This window comes from Convolutriloba macropyga, chromosome 4, assembly GCF_964194025.1.
Source record: "Convolutriloba macropyga chromosome 4, txConMacr16.3, whole genome shotgun sequence".
NCBI lineage: Eukaryota > Metazoa > Xenacoelomorpha > Acoela > Convolutidae > Convolutriloba > Convolutriloba macropyga.
In genome coordinates, this window is record NC_134471.1 from 55160961 (window position 1) to 55186021 (window position 25061).

General features: G+C 36.9%; 2 protein-coding genes across 3 annotated transcripts in view; both read left to right on the forward strand.

Annotated features, from left to right (window-relative positions):
* The window catches only part of LOC142337770 (uncharacterized), a 346563-nt gene extending 337731 nt beyond the window's left edge, over nucleotides 1-8832 (forward strand). The window contains exons 2-3 of the mRNA XM_075387272.1: nucleotides 7870-8111; nucleotides 8365-8832. Of these exons, the coding sequence (XP_075243387.1) occupies nucleotides 7881-8111; nucleotides 8365-8652 (519 nt within the window). The 5' untranslated portion in view covers nucleotides 7870-7880 and the 3' untranslated portion in view covers nucleotides 8653-8832. The remainder of the gene's footprint in view (nucleotides 1-7869; nucleotides 8112-8364) is intronic.
* LOC142337764 (dynactin subunit 4-like) overlaps nucleotides 1-25061 on the forward strand; it is a 618078-nt gene that overhangs the window by 337730 nt on the left and 255287 nt on the right. The window lies entirely within an intron of this gene.

The window sequence follows — 25061 nt, forward strand, 5'->3', positions numbered from 1 at the left end:
CTGCCGACGACGTAAATTTGATAATTGCTGATTGCAAAAAATAAAGCTTGAAAACGATAATGCTAATCATTTTGTTTTTAAACATGACAAAACAGATCAATTGAGCTTCAAATCAAAGTTTACGAATATTAATTATCAGTTAAATGGTACAGATATACGGATTAGTCTTCGTTGAAAATACGTTGGTACTTTTGTGGAAATTAAGCTAACTTTTGTCCTATTATAAAAATTGGAACATTCTGTCCACGTAAACAATTAGTTGACTACCACAAGAGTAATATCCGTCGAATCATTCCATGCGGAGTTCTTGTCAATGGATATAGTAATTACTCTTCCCTGGTGCCTATTTTCAGTTTACAGAAAACATTTTAAAATTAATTGACTTAAGAAAGAGAGCCGACTATTCTGAAGATATTTTCGTTTTAAATATTCTACTCACTCCTTTTGAATCGCATGTATATGATCTTGTAAAGATTGTTCACTTATAATGCTATCCAATCCAGATGTTTTTATTTTATGTGAAATGTGGCAACGTTCGGACGAATTTCTTCTCAAGCAGTGCTACAAACATTCAGACAACTACTCTCATTACTCACATGCCAGGGTCTCACGAGAAGGGGGCGGCCTCTGTTTCATATATAAAGTGAATTTTCACGCCAAAATAATTGATTCTGCTCTAACAGACACGTTTGAGATGTTAGCCATTGAATTGAAGCTCCGCTCCAAGCCCTATCTCTTCATAGTTGTTTACCATATACCTGGTACCTCATCCCTGGAGTTCTACAATGAATTCTCTGAAAAAGTTCTCGCCTTGGCGTTGGATTACGAGGAAGTCATCTGCCTAGGCGATTTCAATCTCAATTTTAATACCCTAAATAAATATGCAAATTTGATCTTGGAACTATTCCAAACATTAGAGTTGTCAGCACGTGTTCACGAACCCACGCATAAACATGGTAACACTTTGGATCAATTCTTTCTGCCCACACTCTACGAAAGTTGTCCAATGATTGTTCAGCAACTGGATTTCAGTGATCATTTTTTGATTGAGTTTGACATGCCGGTTTCTGATAAACCAAAACACAGAAATCGCCCTTTCACATATCGCAATTTAAAAAGAGTGCCTTGGAGAAATGTTGCTGAGGAAATTGAAATATCATCAGCAATCACGCTTAGAACTTCAGACGACCCGAATACTTTATGCAAATGGTTCCTAGACATCATTCGTAGTTACGTTGATTTCTATGCACCACCGATTCAACGAAAAGGTTTTCACAAGAAATGCTCATCTTTCTAAGATGATCTCATAGCATCAAAAAAGAACAAAAGGAAAAAAGAGCGCGAATTGCGGAAACAACGGACAAAAGCAGCTCAGAGTGACCTCAGCAATGCTATATTAGAGTACCAAAATCTCTACTACAGAAAAAAGAAATTGTTTTTCGACGAAAATCGTTGTGATATTTCAAAAGCTCCAGACAGAAAAAAGTTGCAGATCTTGAATTCACTCCTAGGGAAAAGCTGTAAGTCGAAGCTCCCGAGTTTTACGAACGCAAGCGCCCTAGCTGAAAGATTTTCAATCCTTTTCCGGGAAAAGGTCTGCAAATTCACCTCGAAATTTTCCAAGTTTACTGTAGACTGCAACAAGGTCTCGCCTCGGTTTACAAAATTCAAAGCTGTCAACGAGGAAAGCTTACAAAGGACCCTAGCGAAAACATCAGCATCGACTAGCTACCACGACGTAATTCTACAGTGTTTTGTGCAAATTGTTAACTGTAGTGTTATTGTTTTTATCTCTAAAGATAGAAGAGGGTTGCTAAATTGTTCGATCGAGTTTTTTGGGATAGAATTTATGCTAAATTTTTTAAAGTTCAGATTTTCGGGAACAAATTTGCTTTTTTTAGCCCACTTGCTTAAAATTTGATGAAGGTAGATACCTTAAAACCGCGGCCATAATCGTATTAAGCTGAGAAACGAGCTGGTTCTACTCCCGTTGCCCTGAGGCCTTGAGAGTCTTCTGGAATTATAATTTTGCCAGTTTTTTGCGAATTTAAGGTAGATACTTATACAAAATGCTTTTTTATTTTTGACGAACTGAAAAATTATGTTGATAACTTGATCTATTTCGCAACCATTTGAACAAATGAATATCTTGTTAGACGCGCAGCAATATCTGGGTTGATCTCGATCTCGCCATTGATCCTTACGATATAAAACTTTTCAGATTATAATGGGGCGCGACATTTTTTTGCAAAATATTTCCGCTATGTTAATGCTTTTTATGTAAATTACGGATGAAAATTTAAAATCAGGGCTTAATTAATGACAGATACTATATACAATAAACCAGGTGCAACGAGATTATATTACCGTTTCAGAGTTAAGCCCATGGTTTTTATGGCTCTGACCAATTGTTTTCGTAAAAATTTATGGTTTTCCTGAGTTTTGCTTTCGTTTGTTATCTTTTTTGTAGCCTAATGATTTATTGTCGCCAATCGAAGATCCAGTTATCTTTCAGGAGATATAAATATATAAACTTAGACTATTCTTTCAGTTGTTATCTAATGTCTGTTATGACTTATAATATATTTGTTTTAAGAAAATATCGGTTAATTTTTGAATTTTGCCACTATTTTAACCTATTTCTCTGAACTTCGGGCGCAAGCTGAGTAAAAACGCATGTAAGAACCTGCACGAACCTGGTTTACTTTGGGTTATAAATTTTTGTTCGTAAAGGTTTTATGTTCAACTAATGGTCTCTTTGTTTTGATACTACGCGTTTTCATTTTTTTTTATTGTTGAGCATGATTGCACTTTTCGTTTCCTTGTCGAATTATCTGATTCTTGACAAGTCCAATTGAGGAAAAGCATAATAGGGAAAACGGTCAGAGTTAGAAAAAGGCGTATCTGGATTTGTTAATTGTTTTTGTTATATAGTTTATGCTTTTTGAGCTGAGAAACAGTTATCTCGCAGTTTTATGGATTTTTATTGTTTTTACCTGTGTTTGTCTTTCTTTTTGATGTTATACGCCGTTTGTCTTTCTGATAACCATAGGTCTCAATAGTTTCTCCAGTGCGTATAACTCAACCTAGTTGAAGATTTCAGTTTATAGCTGTTTGTTTTAATTACTTTCAAGTTAAATTTTAAAAAATTTATTTTTTTTCACTTGTAAGCTTTTGTCTTTTCTTTTTGTAACCATGTAACTCAATCTCACTAATTAGAAGTCTCAAATACTTAAATTAATTCGACCATACTTTCATAAAAGTTTTCTAGATTTCTATAGTGTTCAGTTTTTGGGTTTCTTTTTATTGTCATGTCTACGTATTCCTTTTTAAATTGAAGACTCTTTGAAGTTAACATGAGGTGAAATTGACAATTTACAGTTCTTGCGGATAACCTTTTATATTTATTATGCCCAGAACAGTGTGCTCTAGTAAAATTGTTTGAAGTTTTTGCTTCTTTTTTTATTTGTTGTTATTTTCTGGGGTCGTGTCTCAGTCTCACTATTAAGAGGTCCAGTTGGCTTCCTGAGGTGATGAAACTTAATTCATCGCTTTTTGTTGTAATCCTAAGTCTGTTGTGATTTTTGAAGATATCTGTTTCGAAAAATAATTTTGTGTTTTCGAGCTTCTTTTTTAAATAGTTTTTCGGTCGATTTGTAGCTCAGTCTCTGTAAACACAGGTCACAGCCCGTTTCCAGTCAGGTATATTTTGATCTCTATAACGGTTTTAACTTCAAACATTTGTTTCTCCTCTTTGTTACTACTGTTACTACGAGATTTTACAAAATAATTCACATGTTTGTAAATTTTTTAGGATTTTTGTTTTCTTTTTAGTTTATGACAATAATCGTTGGTCCCATTAGCTTTGAAATTTTGCGCAATTGAACGTTGGATAAGACATGTCTCAATTTTTTCCTATGGAGATGTAAATGAATATTTGTTTGCGATTTCAGTTGGTATCTAATGGCATTAATAGCGGTGAAATTAATTTTTTTCAAAAATAGAATTGTATTTTTGAACTTCGCACCTCTTTGTTTTTTTGTCGACCTGTCTACTAGTCGCATTGAGGACAAGTCTCATATCTTTTCTAATGAAGCATAGGTTAAATTGTTTCGTTTGGGTTTTTTTATTGGATGCGAGCTTGATTTTTTACGATTATTTTTATTGTAGACATCGAGTTTTGTTTGTTGTTTGATATTTATTATTGTTAAAATAATATGGTTTTGCTGAATTTGTTTTATGAAAAGTAAATTTGATTATTAGGATTCGTTTGGGAAAACGACAGCTTAGGGTGGAGTTTTGAGGAAGAGGTCTGAAAGAATGCCTTCTTTTGCTAACAGAGCCAAATTGACATGAACTTCTCATTTTTCCCAACGAAGGGGAGGGTCTGGTGTGGGTCAGAATGGGCCAATTCCAAGGATACTGCGCCATTTGATATTTTAAGCCTTTGAATAAAGTACAATACTCATATCAGACCCGGGAATATGATGATGACGCGAACACATGATTTGGCAGACAAGTTCATAATGAACATTTATGCGTCAAGATAAGATGAAAATGTAATTGGCATTAATTATGTTTTCATACTGTATAACATATCTCCCTTCTGAGTAATTTTTAGGTCCCAACAAAATTAGTTGTAGAATATTTATAGATTACTACATTTCCCCGCGTTTTATGGTGTATAAAATATATATACTGGTCATGATATATAGTATTCTAGAATATAGTAGTTCGAGTTCACCGTAATACTTATTTATCTTGGGCAGCTTTAATTTACCGAAGAGTGTAACAGGTTTAATCACTCTTGGCCTCGATTTTCAGCTCCACATTTACTGCGTTAATGGATGCGAATCATCAAGTTGTCGCATTCCTGGATCCATTCTGTTTTAATAATCTTGTTTGTTGACAAAACTTCTGACTTTGCCGCCGTTTAAAAAACGTGTTTCATATAATTTTTGTCCTGGAGACGCCATTAATTTCTGTATAATTATCAGGAAATTTTTGAAAATTGGGTCACTAGCTTCTTCAAAGATTTCAACTGTTAGATACTCAGAGAATCGATCAATACCTGCAAGGAAGTATACTTCATCAACTCCTTCATTCGGAATGGAACCACCTCATTTTTTGATTTTCTTGATTCGGAACCATACATTTTTATAGAGGCTAGTACTGCTACTTGGGAATGACTGATTTAAGGTTGTTAACAATCGCGGCGCAAAAGGTGCATTGCAGTGACCGTACAAAAGTATTCGGTGCATATACGGCATATTGTGATATCACGCATATTGTGAGAGACTAATCATTCCCCAGCCGGGATGAGTTCCTTGTATGTCTTCTAAGGACATTTTTTCATAACAAATGGGAGGGCGATTCGTTCATCAATGGAGACATCAGATTTGACACCCAAAGCCATCCTAAGTCAGTGGGCCTTGAGGTTAATTTCTTTGAGACGACTCTCATTGTTGGTGAAGATATAATCACGGAGATTTCCCGTCATTGAAGCGTCTAAAGATTTTTTAAAGACCCTGCTTAGCATGCTTTGGTTGAAAGTTCACCCAAATCTGCTTCTCGTGAATTATTTCATGTAGTAAAGGTGCCTGGGCTGGGCGAAACGGGTGACGTTGGTATAGGAGGTCTTTGTTGGTTGATAAATGTTACTCTGGTGATACTCGTGGTGCGCAATTGTGAGAACGTGTCGTTTTAATGAAATTTTTGTCTGTTTGGTCAAATTAGACTTTTGATTTAGTGAAGGCAGGTGGATTTTAGAGTGATTCATGGCAGAATACAATTTGTTTTTGAGTAGCGGTAGATATTGAGAGTTGTTTGAAGAATGTGTCAGATGGCTTGTAAGCGTCTGGTAATTAGAGTCTAACTTAACCAAAGTTGGACATAAGTTATTTACTTCCTTTTTGTGTTAATTGATTACTAGAAATTATATTTTTTGTGGCTGATGGCAGGCTTTCAATGGGTTTTATTATTGTGGCTTGGTTTGTTTTTTGTGTAGAGCTTTGTTTATATTTAAGTGTGGCGTAAATATAGGCGTTTTTTTTAATACGCAGGCTTTCGTTGCAAGAATGATAGCCTTTTTGTGCCAATTAATTGAACTGACAGTATGGGTGTTTTGAGGGACGAAATAATGTGTAGCAAGAGTTCCATAGAGACAGCGGTGTACTGATGCTCGTGATAAATGTTCAGTAGGAAAATCAAACGTTAATAGGCGATCGATCCACCTACTCCACCCGCTTAGTCCACTCTTAAAGGGTTCGATCGAACGATGTTTAGGATTGCACAATAATACGTGGCGATCTGTTATACCAGTCGAAATATGTTCCGAATAGGTAATATCTAAAATATTCAATCGACCAGACAGTACCGAAAAGGTTCCAGACAGTTCCGATTCATTTATGTTAAAGCGATATTTATATGGATTTTAAAAACGAGATGTAACTACAATGGGTATCAGGTTTACAGTTCAATATAATTCACATTTTGTGGCGTTGCGATTTAAGTGTATTAGTTACATATTGTTAGTGTGTAGTTAGTGTCCATATTGTTTTTGTGCTACTTCTAAGTAGTTGTCTAAGTGGGTGGCATCAGCATGCTTTTTCTAGCTTTGATATGAATTTGCTTAGGTGATATACTGAGAGCAAAACCGATCTTTTTTCACAAGGTGTTTGAGTTGCAATGGCTAAAATGCCTTCTGTTTTGGATCAAATCGGCGAGACATCCGCTTGCTTTAGTTTATATCCAAGCCACTCAATTTCTTATTTTTCAAATCGGAATTTTGGCAGGTTTATTAGCAAATGATAATTATCAAATTCAATACCTGTTACCCCTAAAAATGTTCCACGTTCCTACTACTTGTCTGTTCCCTTTTTGAAATGCGAACCTATCGAAGGTGATATTCCCAGGACGAATGATTGCGAGTTCCATGAGTCTCCATAGCTCTCTTGTGGTTATTTGCTCGGTTTCACAGTGCTAACTCATCTTGATTTGCGATTTTCGTGCTTTCCGCTTACGTTACGATTGAGCTGAAGAGCGATCAATATTCTCTTTTTAATGGAGTTTGTTTGGGAAAACCACAGCTTGGGGTGGGGTTAGGAGAACGAGGTCTGAAAGGATGCCTTCTTTTGCTAACAGAGCCAAATTGACATGAACTTTTCATTTTTCCCAACGAAGGGGGTGTGTGGTTTAGGATTTCCCAGAATGGGTCAATGCCAAGGATAGTTTTTGAGAGCCCGGTTTGTGATACTGCGCCATGTGATATTTTCCAGGACTGTCTATTACACTTGTGATGCAAAGTCTTTTGTTTAGTGCAAACTTCTTATGCAAGACGAAACACATTTACGTAAATTGGTACGTTTTGTTTGCTGACTTAGTTTTGTGAAAACTAATTTTTGATGAAGAATGAATTGCACAACTGACTCCCGGGTTGTAAAAGAAATCGAATACATAATAGATATTATATATTATAGAATATGATTTTAAAGAATAAACAAGGTAGTTGAACAAAGTACAATACTCAAGATATCAGACGCGGAAATATGATGATGTGAATACATGAATCGCCAGGCAAATCCATTATGAACGATTATAAGTCGAAATGTGATAAAACGAAAAACGAACTAAGTTTTATTTCCTAAATTATAGACTGACGAATCTACTGAGCAATATAAATTATCTAATTCCGATGGTTTTTTTGGTTGAATATTTGTACTCCCATTCATGTTTTCTGTAAATTTTGTGCGTGAGCGGTTTAAAGTTGCACTGGTTTGCACTGACATAGTGGTCCTCCGATGGCCCCCCTTTTCCGATTTATTTAAGTGACTATAGAAGTGAGCATAAATATGAATTTTTAGTAATTTTTAGGTTTTCAAATGGACATCATTGAAATTTCTTTTTCGCTGCAAAGTTTTCCAACGCTTTTGACGTCTGTGTCGGAGTCGTTGACCCTCTATCTTACTGGCAATCGATATCACGATTCAATCGGATTGGTTAAAATGAACCCTCTATACGACCAGTGCCTTCCTGTGTTTCCTCCAATTTCGCATATCAAGCCAACTTTGAAGAGAAAAGCGGCAGCAGTGCTAAACAGCAATTATAGGAAGGTAGGACTTCTTTTGCTAGCTTTTGGAACTGGTCAATTGAAGCTGCTGGCACTTTGAGGCTAAAAGCACTTTTGGTCTGTTTATCATTTGGGTGCCAATTTTTCACGTTGTTCAATGAGCGTTGTAGTCAAGTTGCTGCTTATTTCTGAATCGTCGCTCTGCATTTGTGAAATAGAGAAGTTGACTTCATACGAACTGTTCTGGAATTAGTTAGAAGAGGATTTTTTTGATATTTTTATACTGTTGTATACAGGTACCTTCTCCGATGCCATCAAGTAATCTATCAAGTGCACAGTCAGGAAGTGTTATCCCTCAGTTTGGAACAATGCCTGATGGGCGACCAATTTGTCCGGTATGCCACATGACGTTTGCTGTGATGGCTGTTGCCAAGCGCCATTTTCAAGCGAAACATTCGGGTGTTGTGTACACTTGTGATATTTGTGGATGCAATTTTAGCCGAAAGGATACGTTCAAATTGCATCTGACGTCGAAGCATTCAATACCTGCCGATGCAGCGAAACTTATGACTGATAAAGTTTGAATATTAGAGTTATCTGTAGAGTCTCTATTAGAGTCTGTATTAGAGTTAGATACTCATGACCTTGAATTTCTCCTCTTTGAATTTTAATCCCAGTTTTTTTCACATTTCTTTGTTGTTGTTTTAACTTGGATAACATTCATATCGTGATTCATTAATTTAAATCAGTTCCCCTTTCTGTTACCTAACTTTATAATTGATAAGAAAACAAAAATTGAAATTGTGTGAACAGATGAGTGTCAAAGCTTTCGGCAGAATGAGTGAGTCGTTGTTAAGAATCGTAAATTATTTTTAAGAATCGTAAGAAATGTATTGTGCTGATTACCTAATTGCATCTACAATTCAATGTTTGCTTTTTAACATAGTTTTACAGGAAAAAGCTCATGAACAACCTAATTTTTGAGTTCTTAACTTTTTATTTGCTCTCGAACGAAGTTTAAAGCAATTATTGTAACTCTGAGTGCGTGTGCGTGCGTGCGTGTGTGTGTGTGTGTGTCTTTTTTATGTAAAATTCTTGGTTGACCGTTTCTTTCGATTTCACTTCTTGAGTGACTTTTTCACCCTTGAGTTCTTGATTTTCTTGACCTAAACTGTTCTTATTGAGAAATTAAGTATGTGTTCCTAAAAACCGATTATTAGCCAGGAGAGCATATGTGCCTTTTAGCCGAGGGGAAAGCGCAACAGCCAAGTACGCAGAAGGTTGCGGGTTCCCTCCTTAGTCGGTATTTTTGCACCCATAAAAAATTTTTGTTTTGCTACAGCCCCCCCCCCTGAATTAAACTGTGCCGCCTGTGTCGTTCGAGAGCAGCTTGTCCGACGTTAGTCGGTTTATGTGTATTTCTGCGCTGGGCAATCATTTTGTGTTTTACTGAAGCTCATCTGTCTATTTGTTGGTCATTAAAATGCCATTTTGTTTAAAAACATCTTAGTTACTCATTGAACAAATTTTTATATGTACAGATTTAATCGAATGTAGCTGAAATTTGTGTTACATGTCAGTAATTGTATTCGAGTAGAATTTCGAGTAGTTGTGTTGTTTGTGAAATTAATTATTTTTTATTTAATATCTGCGATAGCTGAGCTTGGCGTTTATTGGCTTTTCCGTGGTTTCTTACCATTACTTGAACAGTCTTTGTTCTACCTGAAGAGTATTGGTGCAGCCTCTTTTGTTTTCATCATTATTTGGTTGTAGTGAATTTGGAATGGGGAGTAAAACGAGTGAATGCAGTGTCTAGGTCAAATTGCTGAAGAAAATTCAAGAGCAGTAAGAAAGCACAGTAATTGGAGGAGATCAATTCAGCGTGAAAATTGTTTTCGCTTAACGAGCAAAATGTTTTTGATAACGAGCAGTTTTTAATTGCTCTCGAACGAAGTCTGAAGCACGTCTGAAGCTGCGTGCGTGTGCGAGTGCGTTTGTTTCTTTGTGTGTGTGTTTTTGTGTGTATGTGTATATGTATGTGTATGTGTGTATGTTTTTTAATGTTATTAATAATAATAATAAATTGCACTAGACTTGGTTTCACCAAGCTTAGTAAGTCCCTAAAGGGGCTTGAAATTTTCAAGCAACATTTTTCCCGTAGTGTTTTGTTCCAGTTCTAACCCTTTACTTCTTGATTCTGCCTGACGTTTTATGTTTTTTCGATACTTTCATATGCTTGTATTTTAATTCAGGCCTTCTCTGCTGAAGATCACGAACCTGGGTTTGCGCGAATTGTTTCAGTTTTCGAGATCATGAAAAAATTAAAATTACTCAATTATATAACAAAGGTTTGGTTTTAAGAAAGAAGGCGTCTCTTCTTGCACACAGCTCCATAATATCTGTGGGTTCTGATCTTTAGTTATATCTATTACTATACTCAATAAAGTTGGCGATTCAGCAATGCAGTTTTGTTCAACTCTTTTCCTTAGAAGCTTCAGAAGAAATGGTTGTTTGAGAAGTGACTCTGTTTTACTTACTTAGATATATGGTTGTTACGCACTGATTTTTATAGTGTTCCTCGTGGTGTTATTGAGGTTTATATCAGAAGTAATTAACTTGAATAATTAGCATTTTACAAGGACTTATTTTGGTGTTTCACAGTGCGATTTTTAGCGGTTATAATTTTAATAAAATTAGCTAGTAATAGCCTTTTATTGAGCGGTTCAGATGCGTGATATATCCACTAGTTTGCCTTGCATTTTAGTGTTAAGTTAGTCGCTATTTCTTCTGTAACTTAGTTTATCAAACTTGGAGGTTTTTCAAGAGAATTTCCAGTTCAATCTTTAATTATTTTAGCAAGAATTGTTTAATAATTTTAACAAGAAGTTTCTCAAGTTTTATCAAGTTTAAGTGTAACTGATTGTCAGGCTGGCTCTCCGGTGTTCTGCTGATAGTGGGTTCCGCAGGACTGTGCCTTCAGTTGTATTGGTCCTTTGCAAATATTTACTGATTTACAAGTTGGGCAATTTCCGGCTTTTGTACGTCTCTTGGTGTTTGTTCAGTACATATACAATTCCGTATTAGCACCTACTTCATCAGAATAATTACTTCACCAAGTACATAATCTCTCATGAAGTTATTTACTGATTATGTGAATTTATCATCAAGAAACTCAAAAAAGTAAATATTGAGGCTTTTAGGCACTTGAAGTGTTTGCTAGTAAAACTGTCAATCTGCGGTTGTTTTTCATAAACATAAACAAATTAGGGGTTACAGGCCTAGATGGAAATACTGGCTATATATGGCCTTGAAACTAACTGAATATGAACTAAATTATAGCACTTATTTATGGATATTTAAAGGAAAATCATCACGTAACTATAAGAAACGAAATAGGGGCGTGACACTACCCGACTTTATGAAGATTTTCCATGAAAATTTTGAGAATGAACTGGGTTTTTACAATTTTTTCTATAAAACATATAATCTGCACAAGTATAAGGATATACACATATTTTTGTTGGAGCCACCCAATTTATGTTTTCTTAGAAAAGAGTTTGGAACGAAAGCATTTAAGTTAAAGCCAATGAAAGAAGATAAGAGAAATAAAGTTTAACTAGGACAAGGTTAACATAAAGAGGGTTAAGACACAATTAAGGGTTTTGAAGGAACAGTAAGGATGTCAAAATGCGCTATTGTTGAGGAAATAGTGAGAATAGAAGGTAGAGTTAGGGTTTAGAGAAGAAATTTATCATGGTTATTTCACTGAATAATAGCTCTAAACTTTGAAAACATTTGAACTGGCTGAATAGCTCTGGTTAATTTCTAGGGTTGGAGTACTGATTTATTGGTTTAAATCACTTATGATTAGAACTTAATGAATGAAGGGATACTGAATCATTTAAAGGGTTAATACTTGTTGAACTATTTAAGACTTTCATGAACTTAAAGAATACTTTCATCTCGGGGTTGAGCTTGATGGTCCAGTTCATCGTCTGTGTTGAATCGGTCCATGGTGTTGAGTGACATGGTAGAAGTTGCAGGCATGGAATTTCGCCGTTGTCGCTTGAGGGTTCCAAGTTCTTCTGGGGAAATGACTGTTGGCGGTTGCTTGAGTTGTTTGGCTAGAGTTGTGACTACATCTGCTTTCAGATGTTTGGGTACGGAAACTACTGGGTTTAGCGGTACATTGGTTCCGTTAAGCTTCATGAAATTTGGTACCATTCGTCGTACAAAAGCTACTTTATGGTATAAGAACATGAAGAGAATATGTAGGGCTAGATTTCCGATAAAGACAATGATTGTTAACGAGAGAGAAAGTTTGATCGGAACGTAAGATTCAAGTTTGTCAATTAGTGCTGGTTTAAATGACTTCATTTCGGTGGTAATTGGCTTTGCTATAGCATCTAGTGACTCTGTTGATAACTTTCTATTCGAGTAAATAAATTCGGTTTTAACTTTCTTCAATAAATCGAGGTTTGCTTCAGTACTGGAATCATATTTCGGAAGGTCATTTATGTTAGGTACTGAGTCAATTAAGTGTGCAAGTGGATCTGGTAATTTTACATTAATTCTCGTTGCTGGAAGGTACTGACAACTTTGTAAATCAGCTCGAATTTTAATGTGGTCACTGAACATTGTATGTCCACATTTTAATGTGATTAAACAGATGTTACAACCTTTATGAGGAACATTGATGTGTCGGCCATTTTCATCCGTACCAATCTCACTAAGGGTATAATCACTTGAAGCTGATGTTAGAAGCCAAATTCTGTATCCAAGGTTCTGTGCTCGTTCTGGGTTGGGTAACACAACCTTCTCTGTATCACATACTTTCAATGCTGAGATTGTGTGGTGAAACTTGAGGGTTGCTAGACACGAGGAGAATCCAAGGTGAGTTTCCATTGTCTCATGACAGATTCGGTATCGTGGCGATCCAAGACAGTTGTCATACTGAGCTTTCGTCAGTACTGTAGTTTCCATCTGTCCTTCTGAGATTGCTAAGTATTCTCCCTCTATTACATATCTTAAGGCGTCTATGGAGTCCTTCTGAGGCATAGGGATTACTATTGCACGATAAACTTCAAACACTGTCTGGCTAGAGGCTAGGGGAATGGCTAGTGTCAGTGAAAGTCCATCTTCAACTGTCGAATTCTCTTGTACTAATTTCGCATCGTAGTACGAAAGTATATCAGTCATGGGTATTGCCAAAGTTAGACGATCTGGGGCGTTCTTTTGGCTATCATGGACTGCATCAAGGATCTTTATCAAAGATTTACGAGGTACTAAAGAGATTGGAAGACGTTTGTCAAGTAATGTAGGAATGGCATTTATAACATTAATTCGAAAGGAATATAAGGCTGCTCTATAACTTTTGATATCTGCATAAAGAGTAAGAAGTAATGATGCTGCTGTGTCAAAGTTAAAGTTCAATTGTTGTTGTGATAATTGTATTTCCATACAGGAGGCTAGTGCATTCAGATTATGATCTATAATTGCAAACTGTTCCTCTACTAGTTTCCAGTTTCTGTTCTGGTTTTCTTGCATTTCGTTTTGAACTTTGTAAACTTTTGCAAGTTCGTCAGCAACTAGGAAAAATTTCTCGTTGGTTTGTGCTCCGATTTCCATGACATAGTCGTTGAGGCTATTGAAACTGTTAGCTAAGCGATCGATATTTTCAGCGTTTTGAGACGTTCTCTGACAAGATCCGAAAATTCCTGTGATTCCACCGCATCCTCCGCTGCTCATTGCTATTCCTGGACCGAAAAGTCCAATTCCAGTGACTGCGGCTGCGATTGCAAGCGGGGCGGCTCGTTTTTGTCGATTGTGAGGGTCTTCTTCGACCCTGGTAAGGAGTTTTTCAGTCTCGTTGCGTAATTTAAGGACTTCAGTTTCGGCTTCTATTGTTTCATTGAGTATCTTTGTGTAAAGCCAATCAACATTGAAGGCGTCTGTTTGATTCCGATATGTAGTGCTGTATGTCGGGTTGCAAAACTCTGATTGCGTGATCCACTTTTTCGAGAGTTCATTAAGTAGAGTCTCTACCTGTTGTCTGATCGTGAAATTATAACGAGGAAACGGTACTAAAAATTCCACGTTAATGAACTTTTCGGTAATTAAGATCTTTCCTTCCTTATGGAAGATGATTCCTTTATCCAGAGCTGCTTCTGTGTTAATCGGATTCTCAAAAGTGGGGCCGAAGAGTACGAGATTCAATAGAAATGTAAGTAACATTTTCGTGTTTCAATAATACCAACTATGTTTCAGGACAATCTTCTACTGATGTGGCTCTTCTGAGTGCTTCAACTGGTTCTCTGTGGTCTTCCGGTGTTTATTTGTTCATTTATTTACTGTACTCAGGCTTCTAGTTCTGGTTTTCTCAATATGGCACTTGTTTATGTGATGTTTGTTCATTTCAGGTGTACTTTATTTTGTGAGCATGTGTGTTGATGTGTATGTTTATTGATATTACAACTAAATATGGTGTTTAAACATGTTGAAGTGTGGTTATTTGGTTGACTGATGGATGTGTGATGATGGGGATAGTGGTTGGGGTGGTCAAATTATGCAGTCTTTTCATGTTTTTTCGAGTTTTTCAGATTATTTTGCCCACAATATTGCACCATGTGCTTTAATATCACTGTTTCTTCGCTAATTATTGGATGTTGCACAAATGGGACCAGGTTTGTCGGAAGGAACGCTGTTCACTGGTCGAGACTGATCCATCCGAAATGTAATATGACAGCGGTATATAATGTAGTTATTGACAGTGGGAGTGGTGGTGGGACTGAGTGGTGGATTATTATTATACTTTTTATTATTATCATTAGTATCTGGATTGTTGGGAGTGTGGGCAAACCGAAGGAGGAGGAGGAGGGAAGTGGGAAGATCAGAGGAGGCTGTCGAAGAAGATTCAGTGTGACTTATTATTTATTTTTATTTTATTTAACTATATTAATAGTTGTAATATTATGTAATATTAATATTAATATAACTGTGTAAGGACTATTGGGACTGACTTTAATATTGTAGTTTTAGATGTAATATTGACTGGTGCTACTAATATACTTCGTACATGGTGCTAGTAATATGGTAGTAATTAATATAGCAAGACTTGTTTTGTGGGGGGGGGGGGTTGAGGATATAAGTAGGGGACAAAAGGAAGAATTAGAGAGGCGTAGTAAATAAGTGAATGCTAGTGAAGGATGTAATTGTGTGTTCAGGGCGTTGTTGTGTGTTTTGCGGCATGTGTTATTAACTATTAGCGGTCATTATAGCATGGTATTTAAACGTCCTTGGCATTTATTGCATAATTTGTTCTATTTGTGTGTTTTCATTCCTGTGATTGTTCATTTTTGACTTAACACTTTAGTTTTCTGCTTGCTTAATAACTAGTTTGACTCAATTTTTAAACTTTCAGATAGTTATTGTAAATCATGGATGTTGCCCAGTATGAGGATTTTCTGACTTTCTTGCGAAGCAAGTCGTTGTCTCAGTCTGAATGGATGTATCCATCATTTGTTCGAACATCTGAGGAGCGACGAGCTTATCGAGACAAAGCGGAGCATATGGTACTGGGAACAAAGAATGTGGGGACTTCAGAGTTGGCTGTAAATCGGGAGGTGTTGATGTATAAGGTGGAAGTGAAGGTGGGCAGCGAGATGCAAGTTCAGGAGAAGGAAATTCCAACTCAGCAGATGGTGTCTCAGGAGTTGGCTTCGCTTCATGTCGGGTTCAGTGCTTCTGCAAAGCACATTACTCGTGTGAGGTCACAAGTCGATCGCCTGAAAGCTGCTGGGTTCTTCTTTCCACGTTCAATGGGGGGATTGCAAGCCGCTGCTGAAAGGTAATTGCATATGTTTGTAATATTTATTTATATTTTTATTTGGTTTTCTTTAGTTTGTTACATGTATTAGTAGTTGTGAAGTGGTGTGTGCTTATTGTTTAGAGCTAGTCGTGAATGTGTGCCATGTTTCGTGAAGAAGATGCACGGCAAAGAGGTGCAGTGCACTTTTTTCCGTGCAAATCTTCGTGCAAACTTGTGTGCAGAATTGGGGTACGAGTTTTACAATGACATTTATGCTGAGTATGTGGACATAGCGTCATTTAAAACTCCAAAGTTGCTTGGTGCGGCTGGTGTGAGGGCCGAAGTTGGTGGTCTGTGTGCTCTCAGTGCTCTGTACTACACTTTAACTGGTCGGAAGTCAGGTATTTGTTGTGTTTTGTTGCAATTTTCAGTAAGTTTATTACTGTAATTCACATTTGTTCGGTGTGTTACAGACAAGAAGGTTCCCAAGCATAATGTTCGCGCTCTACGTTTGGCTATTGTGGCCAGGATGCGTTCGCCTGGGTTCTCTGAACTTGTAAAGGACCAGTTAGGGTACTTTGTGTCGGAGTATGAGATTGCTGAGAGTGAAGATAATGGGTCGTTGGCCGAGTTCTGGGTAAAGTTTCCTGTTTATACTTGGTAATCCTGGTACGTGCATTTGTAGGTAGATATTATCTGAGGTTTTGCTATTTAGTTTGTCGGTATGGCTTATTTCCTCGGATGCAACGTCAACATCTATTGGCAGTATACTGAGGAAATGGGGGGCGGCTGGGTGTGTTACAGGCATTCGATCAATGCTAAAGCCACCGCTCCTGCTGTACTGATCCAGTGCATCTGGAAATTCATCGACAATGAGTATCGGTACCATTGTGAGCCAATCGTAGACTTTCCAAAGTGAGTATTTAACTGTTTTTGTAAAGATCTATCGTGTTTTTCATATAATTTTGAGGCTTTTTGTTCATTATAATGACATTTAAACAGGTTGGACGATGCTGAGCGGTACGTGACTCGTTCTACTAGGACAAGGGGTTAGTCTGGTCAGTGTACTAGTGGTGGTGGTACCGTAGCTGAGGATAGCGCCGATGAGAATTGACTAGTGTCGGTGCAATTATATTCATCATATAGTTTAATTTCATCTATAGGTGAGTTTTTACTTATTATTTGTCAGTTGTAGCTTTGATAATTGGTTTTGACTGTTGGTACTAGCAGCTGTGAAGTGTGTGAGCATGTGGTAATTTTTTAATTACAGTGTGTGACTTTATAATGACATATTTATGAAAGTGAAATTCTGGTGACATAACGAATTTTTTGATTTTTGAGCATTAACTTTAATTTACTTGTAAATTATTGATCATGGACTGGTTCTAATGGTTCTAGATGCTTATTCTGGTTGTTAGCAGCACTTGTGTGTAATTTGAACTGGTTTAGAAGAGTATTTGGTACTAATTTTCACATGTAGTTTTTTCGTAATTTTGGCCATTTTTCCGCATCAGGGCTGGTGTTGCATATATGTGAATTTTTCAATTTTTATTGAATTTTGGGCAAATTTTTTGGCTTAGCCCACTCACTAGACATTGGTGGGGAATAACTGTGCTATAAATTCAGGTTTTTCGGCACTTTTTGGTCAACTTTTTCACTAATGTATGAAAAACCGAAAAATGCAAAAAATTGAGGGCTCCAGTGTCACTCAATTTTTAAATTGCTCCAATTGGGCTCAAAATTGGTAGGTCGCTTCAGGGGCTCGAAAAACGCTGCAGTGCAAAAATTTGGCGCAATTTGAGCATTTTTCGCAAAGATATGATTGTTTTCGTGATCTGAACCTGGCTATTTTTGAATCATGAAATTTCGGTCTGAATAAGTCGTCACTGTTCATACATTATCGGTATTGAATGGTTAAAATGGTACTGTCTGTGCTTGGTACTAATGGATATTAGTGAATTATAGGGTTTGAAGCTATTTATCGGGTCAGAACATTGATTTTTGCGTCCAAAATGCTAATTTTCAGGCATGATTTTTCCACTAATTGAGCTTCGTCGAGACATGTGTCAGTCTGGTGATTCTCTAGTGGCCTAAATCAGGTGCTAACTGTTAGTACTGATATCTGTGGCTATCAGGGGTAGCATTTTGGTAGGTTTGAAGTTGAATAATTTGTGTTTTGTGCCGGTTTTTCTGTGAAATTTACTAGATTTTTACTTGTGAAGCATCATGTTTTGTGCATAAGTTGACATAGATTGGAGATAATTGATTTTTGACAAAAATTGTGAGTCATACTAGTGAGTACTATGTTGGTAGCAACTATTGGTGCAGTTTGGTGCATGATTTGACTTTATTATGTGGAGTTTTTCACTTTAGAATTTTGGGCTAAATTTGATCAGATATGTGCAATTTTCGATTTTTTCACTTTTTTCAACTTTTATGAATTTCTATGCGATTGTTTGGGTTTATTGGGCTTTGACAACTACTAGGGAGACTGAATATTGGATATGGGCTCATAATTCGGCTATTTGATACTATTTTTCTGGTATAAATCTGGCTCTATTTTGGCAAATTTGAGAAGAGTTTGGTAGGCTTCAGTTTTTTTACTATTATTTCAACATTTTACTGAACAATTTTCAATATTTTTGATATGGGCGTGTAGAGCTTGAGCATGCGGATGTTTTAAGCTAATAATATCGGATTTTCGATCAATATTTCGGATTTTATGAACATGTTCGTAAATTTCCAAAAAGTCTCCAAAATTGAGGGGCCCAGCGCCACTCAATTTTTAAAATGCTTCGATTGAGCTGAAAATTGGTGAATCGCTTTATCGGCTCACAAAACCCTGCAGCGCAGAAATTTGGGCAGTTTCAACTATTTTTTCACGAGTTATGACGTTTTTGCTGCAGTGAACCTGGGTTTTTTGAAAAGGCTCAGATAGGGGATAGTTTATTGGCTATGAGGCTATGAAAAACTTGTTCAGAATGATTGATATTGCTATGGTTGGACTGCTCATGAGTAGGGCTAACTGAATTCACAATAAAATTGGACATATTCAGGTATTAAGATGCATTTTTGATCACTTTTTCTGGTAATTTCACTTAAATTTTTGTGATTTTCTTTATTTTGGAAGTATTTTCTCAGCTTGTATTGGCACTAGGGGGCTGGGAGTGCATATTCTGAGAGCTATAGATGTGCTACAACTTTTATGAATTTCTATGCGATTGTTTGGGTTTATTGGGCTTTGACAACTACTAGGGAGACTGAATATTGGATATGGGCTCATAAGTCGGCTATTTGGTACTATTTTTCTGGTATAAATCTGGCTCTATTTTGGCAAATTTGAGAAGAGTTTGGTAGGCTTCAGTTTTTTTACTATTATTTCAACATTTTACTGAACAATTTTCAATATTTTTGATATGGGCGTGTAGAGCTTGAGCATGCGGATGTTTTAAGCTAATAATATCGGATTTTCGATCAATATTTCGGATTTTATGAACATGTTCGTAAATTTCCAAAAAGTCTCCAAAATTGAGGGGCCCAGCGCCACTCAATTTTTAAAATGCTTCGATTGAGCTGAAAATTGGTGAATCGCTTTATCGGCTCACAAAACCCTGCAGCGCAGAAATTTGGGCAGTTTCAACTATTTTTTCACGAGTTATGACGTTTTTGCTGCAGTGAACCTGGGTTTTTTGAAAAGGCTCAGATAGGGGATAGGTTATTGGCTATGAGGCTATGAAAAACTTGTTCAGAATGATTGATATTGCTATGGTTGGACTGCTCATGAGTAGGGCTAACTGAATTCACAATAAAATTGGGCATATTCAGGTATTAAGATGCATTTTTGATCACTTTTTCTGGTAATTTCACTTAAATTTTTGTGATTTTCTTTATTTTGGAAGTATTTTCTCGGCTTGTATTGGCACTAGGGGGCTGGGAGTGCATATTCTGAGAGCTATAGATGTGGGCGTGCTGATGGTATGGTTAATTGCTGTCAGAAGTGAATAATGTTGACTCTAGCTGGAAATAACTGAATTTTTCCTGACAAAATTGTGGCGATTTCAGAGCTTATTTGGTTTTAAGTCTTCATGGTTGATACTGGGATGAGCTGGGACTGGTTTTTATGGTACTGCGAGGCTAGTGGGGGGTTGCACTAGGGTTGTAGGGGGTATAGGTGGCTTCAATCGGGTCATGTGGGAAATAAAATGACAAAATTTTTGAAGCGGAGGATTGAAGCAGAAGCGCGATTTTCGTTTTTTCATCATTTTTCAACATATACTTAGAAATATTGGGTTTTAACGGTTGTCTGAGGTTGTACCATGTGGGTGGCAGCTGGGAGTAGCTGCTGGAGGCATTTGGGACAGTTTTTGGCATATTTTTGGGGTATAATTTACACTACATTTTAATCAATTTTAGCACACTTTGGTAGGGTTCGGTATTTTTGTCATAACTCAACTTTTATTGATTTTCGACGGGATTTTTGGGTACTGGGATGTCAAGCGTGAGCAGTAGGATGATCTAGGACTATAAAATGGGTCAATTGGAGGTTTTTTGTTGGAGTTATCATTGAATTCGAGCGGATTCGAAAAGTGTCAAAAATTGAGGGCTCCAGCGTCACTCAATTTTTAAAGTTCTCTAAATCGCTTCAAAATTTGCATGTCGGTTCCTCGGCTTGAAAAATGCTGCAGCGCAAAAGTTTGGGGTGATCCGGGCATTTTTCACAATTTTATGACTATTTTTCTGAAGTGAACCTAGGATTTCAGGATTTTAAGATTAAAAGGGTCAATTTTAGGCTAAGTTTCTTGTACTTAGAATGGATCGAATGGGGTCAATAATAGCTGGAATCGCTTCTACTGGATAAGGGCTTTTCAGAACAATAGGTTAATCCAGGTTCAGACAAGTAGTTCTGGAGATATAACAAAATAACTAGGATTTGAGGTCAAAATTTTTCGAATTTTTGGCGATTTTTGGACTTTAGGGTTAAGTTGCTCAGGCTTGTTGGGCTTTTGGGGCAAATGAAGGGTGCTGCTAGACTGTACTGGTTCTGTACATTCTAATGGATATAGATGGTTATGGGTAGAGGGTCAAAGACTTGACATATAAGCTCAAAAATGATGTTAAAATCCAATTTATCATAGCCACTGGCGAGTTTTGGAAGTGTGAAATTCCTGCATCTATTACTATTTCTCTCAGTTCATAGAGACTTGTTAATACGGATTCGTATGTGGGTTGTGGTAGTATCTAAATTGGTAACTAAACTGAAGATATAACGTTCAGAAATGGGGTCGAAGTAAATTAAAACTGAGCCAATATCGGGTGGATATCTAAGTCTAATTGCACTTGGGGCTGCTGGGTACCAGCTTTTGACTTGTCGGGCTAATCCCTTTGCCATTGCAAGGTCTGCTGATATACAGTGTGCAAAAGAGTGTGGAGAGTATAAGATATCTGTTGGTGAACTTAGATATGTTGCATTTATTTCTTGACTAAAATGATTTAAGTTTTGATTTGAAGAGCCTGGTGAAGTTTTTTGTTTGAGATCTGGTTACTTTATTTGCTGAACTGCTGGGCTTTTTCCCTGAATATTTTGCTATACTTGCTCTAACTTGGTCTAATTTTGTCTCTCTACTTGGTGTATTTGACTGTTGTGCTGCTTGTGCTGATGCTTTTATTGCTTCACGTTTTTCTTCTTGTTCCAGTCTGGCACGTGCGTTTTGGTCTAGGACTGCCTGCTCTTCTAACTTGGTTGGTTAGGTAAGGGTTTGTTCTATCTTCATCGTGTAACCATATTTGTCTAGTTATTTTAAATCCTTGGACATTTTTCTTCTGTTGGTATTTTGGTGATTTGAAAGCACTTTTTTCTGGTTGTCGTTTAGGGTGATAAGGTCGGGCTCTTAATTTTCTATCAGTTAACGCAAATTGTTCTTCAGGTGTTTCTGGAGGCGAGTCACTATCGAATGGTTCTTTTGACGGGCGAGGCTGTTGAGCTGGTAGGAACATTTCATCATCTGATGAAGATGATACAAGAGGAACACGAACTTCTGGTTCTTGATGTCTAATTTCGTCAGCAATTAACGGATTAACTGGTATTCGGGCAATTTGTTCTGCATCCAGATTTAGGTCAGCTAAATTTTCGTCTGAACTACTATTTTCCTCAAAAAGATTTGAAATTGCTTCATCTGAACTTGAGGAGTCAAATACTGGAAGATGAACTGGGGCAGTTCGTGGTCTAACTGCTGGTGCTACTACCCTTGGTGGGGCCGGTGGGGCTGCTGGAGGTGCTGCTACTGCTGGTCCTGCTAATTGTCCACCTAGGGGAACATTTATGGTCACTCTGACTGGATATTGTTTCTCTTTTGTAGCTGGTTTTATTTCCTTTTCTTGTTCGTTTATCAGATCTGGAATGTGTTTATCAAAAAGCTCTGGCTCCATGTGTTGTCTTCTAGATGGATCAGGTTGAAAGTTTGCCGGTTGATGACTTCGAGATCTTCAGGAGTTTCACTTGGATTAATTGGCTTCAATCTGATGCGATGAACACATTGGGTGTAGTTCGTATTTATTTTTCGAATGATGTAATTAGAATCAGTAAGGACTTTTTCCACTTTATATAGCGGTAGCCATTTCTGAACTTGGGAAGCTATTACTGTTGATTGTTCTAATAGCTTAGGGTTTAAAAGTAAACAGAATGATTTTTCTGGAATTGGTTTTGCTGATGCTTTTTGATCATAATACTTCTTGTACTTCAAGTATGCGGTCGTCAGTTTTTCTTTGTTTTCTCCAAACTTTTGCATCATGGCGTCTTGCAGTTCATTTACAAAGTCAGAGTTTACTACTACTGCATCCATTACTTTTCTGGAGAACCTAATGTCGAGGGGTTTTATGGGTTCTCTGCCATGGAATAAAGTTGAAGGACAACAATTTGTCGCTGAATGGTATGACGTATTATGAATAAAAGTTGCAAGAGGAACATTTTTGTGCCAGTCTTTCCATTGTTCCTCAGTATTGAGTTTTAATATTCGTTTCAGTGGTCTGTGAGATCGTTCTACTGCTCCAATAGTTTGAGGGTGCTTTAGTGAGGCATGTTTTAACTTTACTTCTAATAAACTTGCTAATTCTGACATTAATTCAGAAGTAAAATTGGTTCCTAAGTCACTAAGTATTGTTTGAGGAATGTAGCTATGTTGGAAGAACACCTTTACTAGTTCTCGGGCTACTGTGTCAGCGTATCCATTCGTTAAAGGAACTGCGAATAGGTACTTTGTGAAAACATCTATTCCACTCAGAACATACTTATATTGTGATGACTTTAGGGGGCCTACTAAATCGATTTGTAGCATATCTCCTGGATATGATTGTAGAGAACTAACTGGTTGTAACTTTGGTGTAATATGGCTTCTTGGTACTCTGTTCAATTGGAGACAAGTAAGGCAGTTTTTGATGAAGCTAATGAAATGTTCGGTGAAGCCTGGATAATAAAATCGCTTTCTAAATTCCTGAATTGTTGCTTTGGTGCCTAAGTGACCTGCTGTTTGTGAATTATGGAGCCTATATATAGTCTCTTTCCACAAATGCTTAGGTACACAGAATTGTTTATGAAGTACATTTCCAGTATCATCATAAAATTTCCGGTATAAGACATTCCCTTCAAGAATTAATCTATTTAAATGTTTGTGATACTTTTTTAAGTTGGTTGTAGCATACTTTAAGTCTGGTTGTTGATTGTTTTGTTGAATCCAGCTTATTACTATTCTAATATCTGCATCTTTTTGCTGCTCATCTGCTAAGTTAAGGCTAATTAAGTTGTCTGTAAGGTCTGGGAACTCATCTAATGGATTTGGGTACTCAATTGAATTTATTTCGTGTTTTCGTTTAAGTTTTAATAGCCCTTGAATTTCTGTAATTGGAACATTATTTTGTCGTTTTTTGTAATCCTCATAAACTCCTAGTTTTTTAAGAAAGTTAACTTCGTCTTCGTTTATTTCGTCACCGAGGCCTTCAGTATCAAATAACACATTTAGTTCTACATCAGGGTTTTGTGCTTCTTTGTCAATTTCTATTTCTTTAACTGGAATTCTGTCTGTTAACTTTAAAGACATTGTTGCTGTTTTGTCATTCTCCATTCGGGAAAGAAAATCCGCTGCGTAATTAGCGCGTCCAGGAATGTGAGCAATTACTATGTTAAATGCGAGTATTCTGTCTAAACAATTCCAGAGTGATGGTGGTATTACTTTTGACTGAAAGAATTGTGTGAGGCTTTTGTTGTCAGTGAGTATAATTACTTGTTTACTTGATCCCCAAATGTAGTGTGAAAAGTAGTCCAGCGCGTAGTACAAAGCTGGGAACTCTTTGTAGTATATTGAGAACTTTAATTGTGTGGCATTAAACAAATGCGATCCAAACGAAACGGGAGCGTATGTTTTCTTTTCTTTCTTTCCTGTTTCATTTACGTAGTCTTCCACCATTAGTACAAAACCTGCACCGTGGTAACTAGCGTCACAAAGAATTACATACTGTAGCCCTGGTTTTGGCAATCGCAAAGTTACGTTCGTTGCTTCCATTAGATCCTTTTTTATTACTTCTAATGCTTTTACATGTTCTTCTGTGGTTTCTATTACTGCATCCTTCTTCAGGAGCTTGTAAAAGGACATTATTTTCTCACCTAGATTAGGTACGTAATTACGGAAGAATTGCATGAAGCCAATTAGTCGTTTTACTTGCTTTGTTGTTTTCGGCATTTTAAATTTATGAAGAAATTTCGTTATTTTTGATTTTTCTGGTGCTATTCCTTCTGCACTGATGTTATTTCCAAGGAATTTCATTGTATCGGTTGCTATTTCACACTTTTCGGGCGACAGTTTCAGTCCCGATTGACGTATACATGTAAAGATTTCTCGTAAAGAAGGTACCAATTGTTCAAAATTTGTTACTGCATTTCCGATATCATCCATAAACTGGGTACAATTTCCTGATGCTAAGCATGGGTCCAAGTAATGTCTAATAAAGGAACTAAATCCTGTTACTGACTTATTCAATCCTTGTGCAAGACATTTATATGCATAAGTTCTCGAAGCAAAGTTAAATGCTAGCAGTTGCACTGATACATCGTCTGCCATTTGCACGCAATGATATGCTTGAGAACAGTCAAGTTTTGTGAACAATTTTTTTCCAGCAAAGTAATTTATTGCGTCGCTC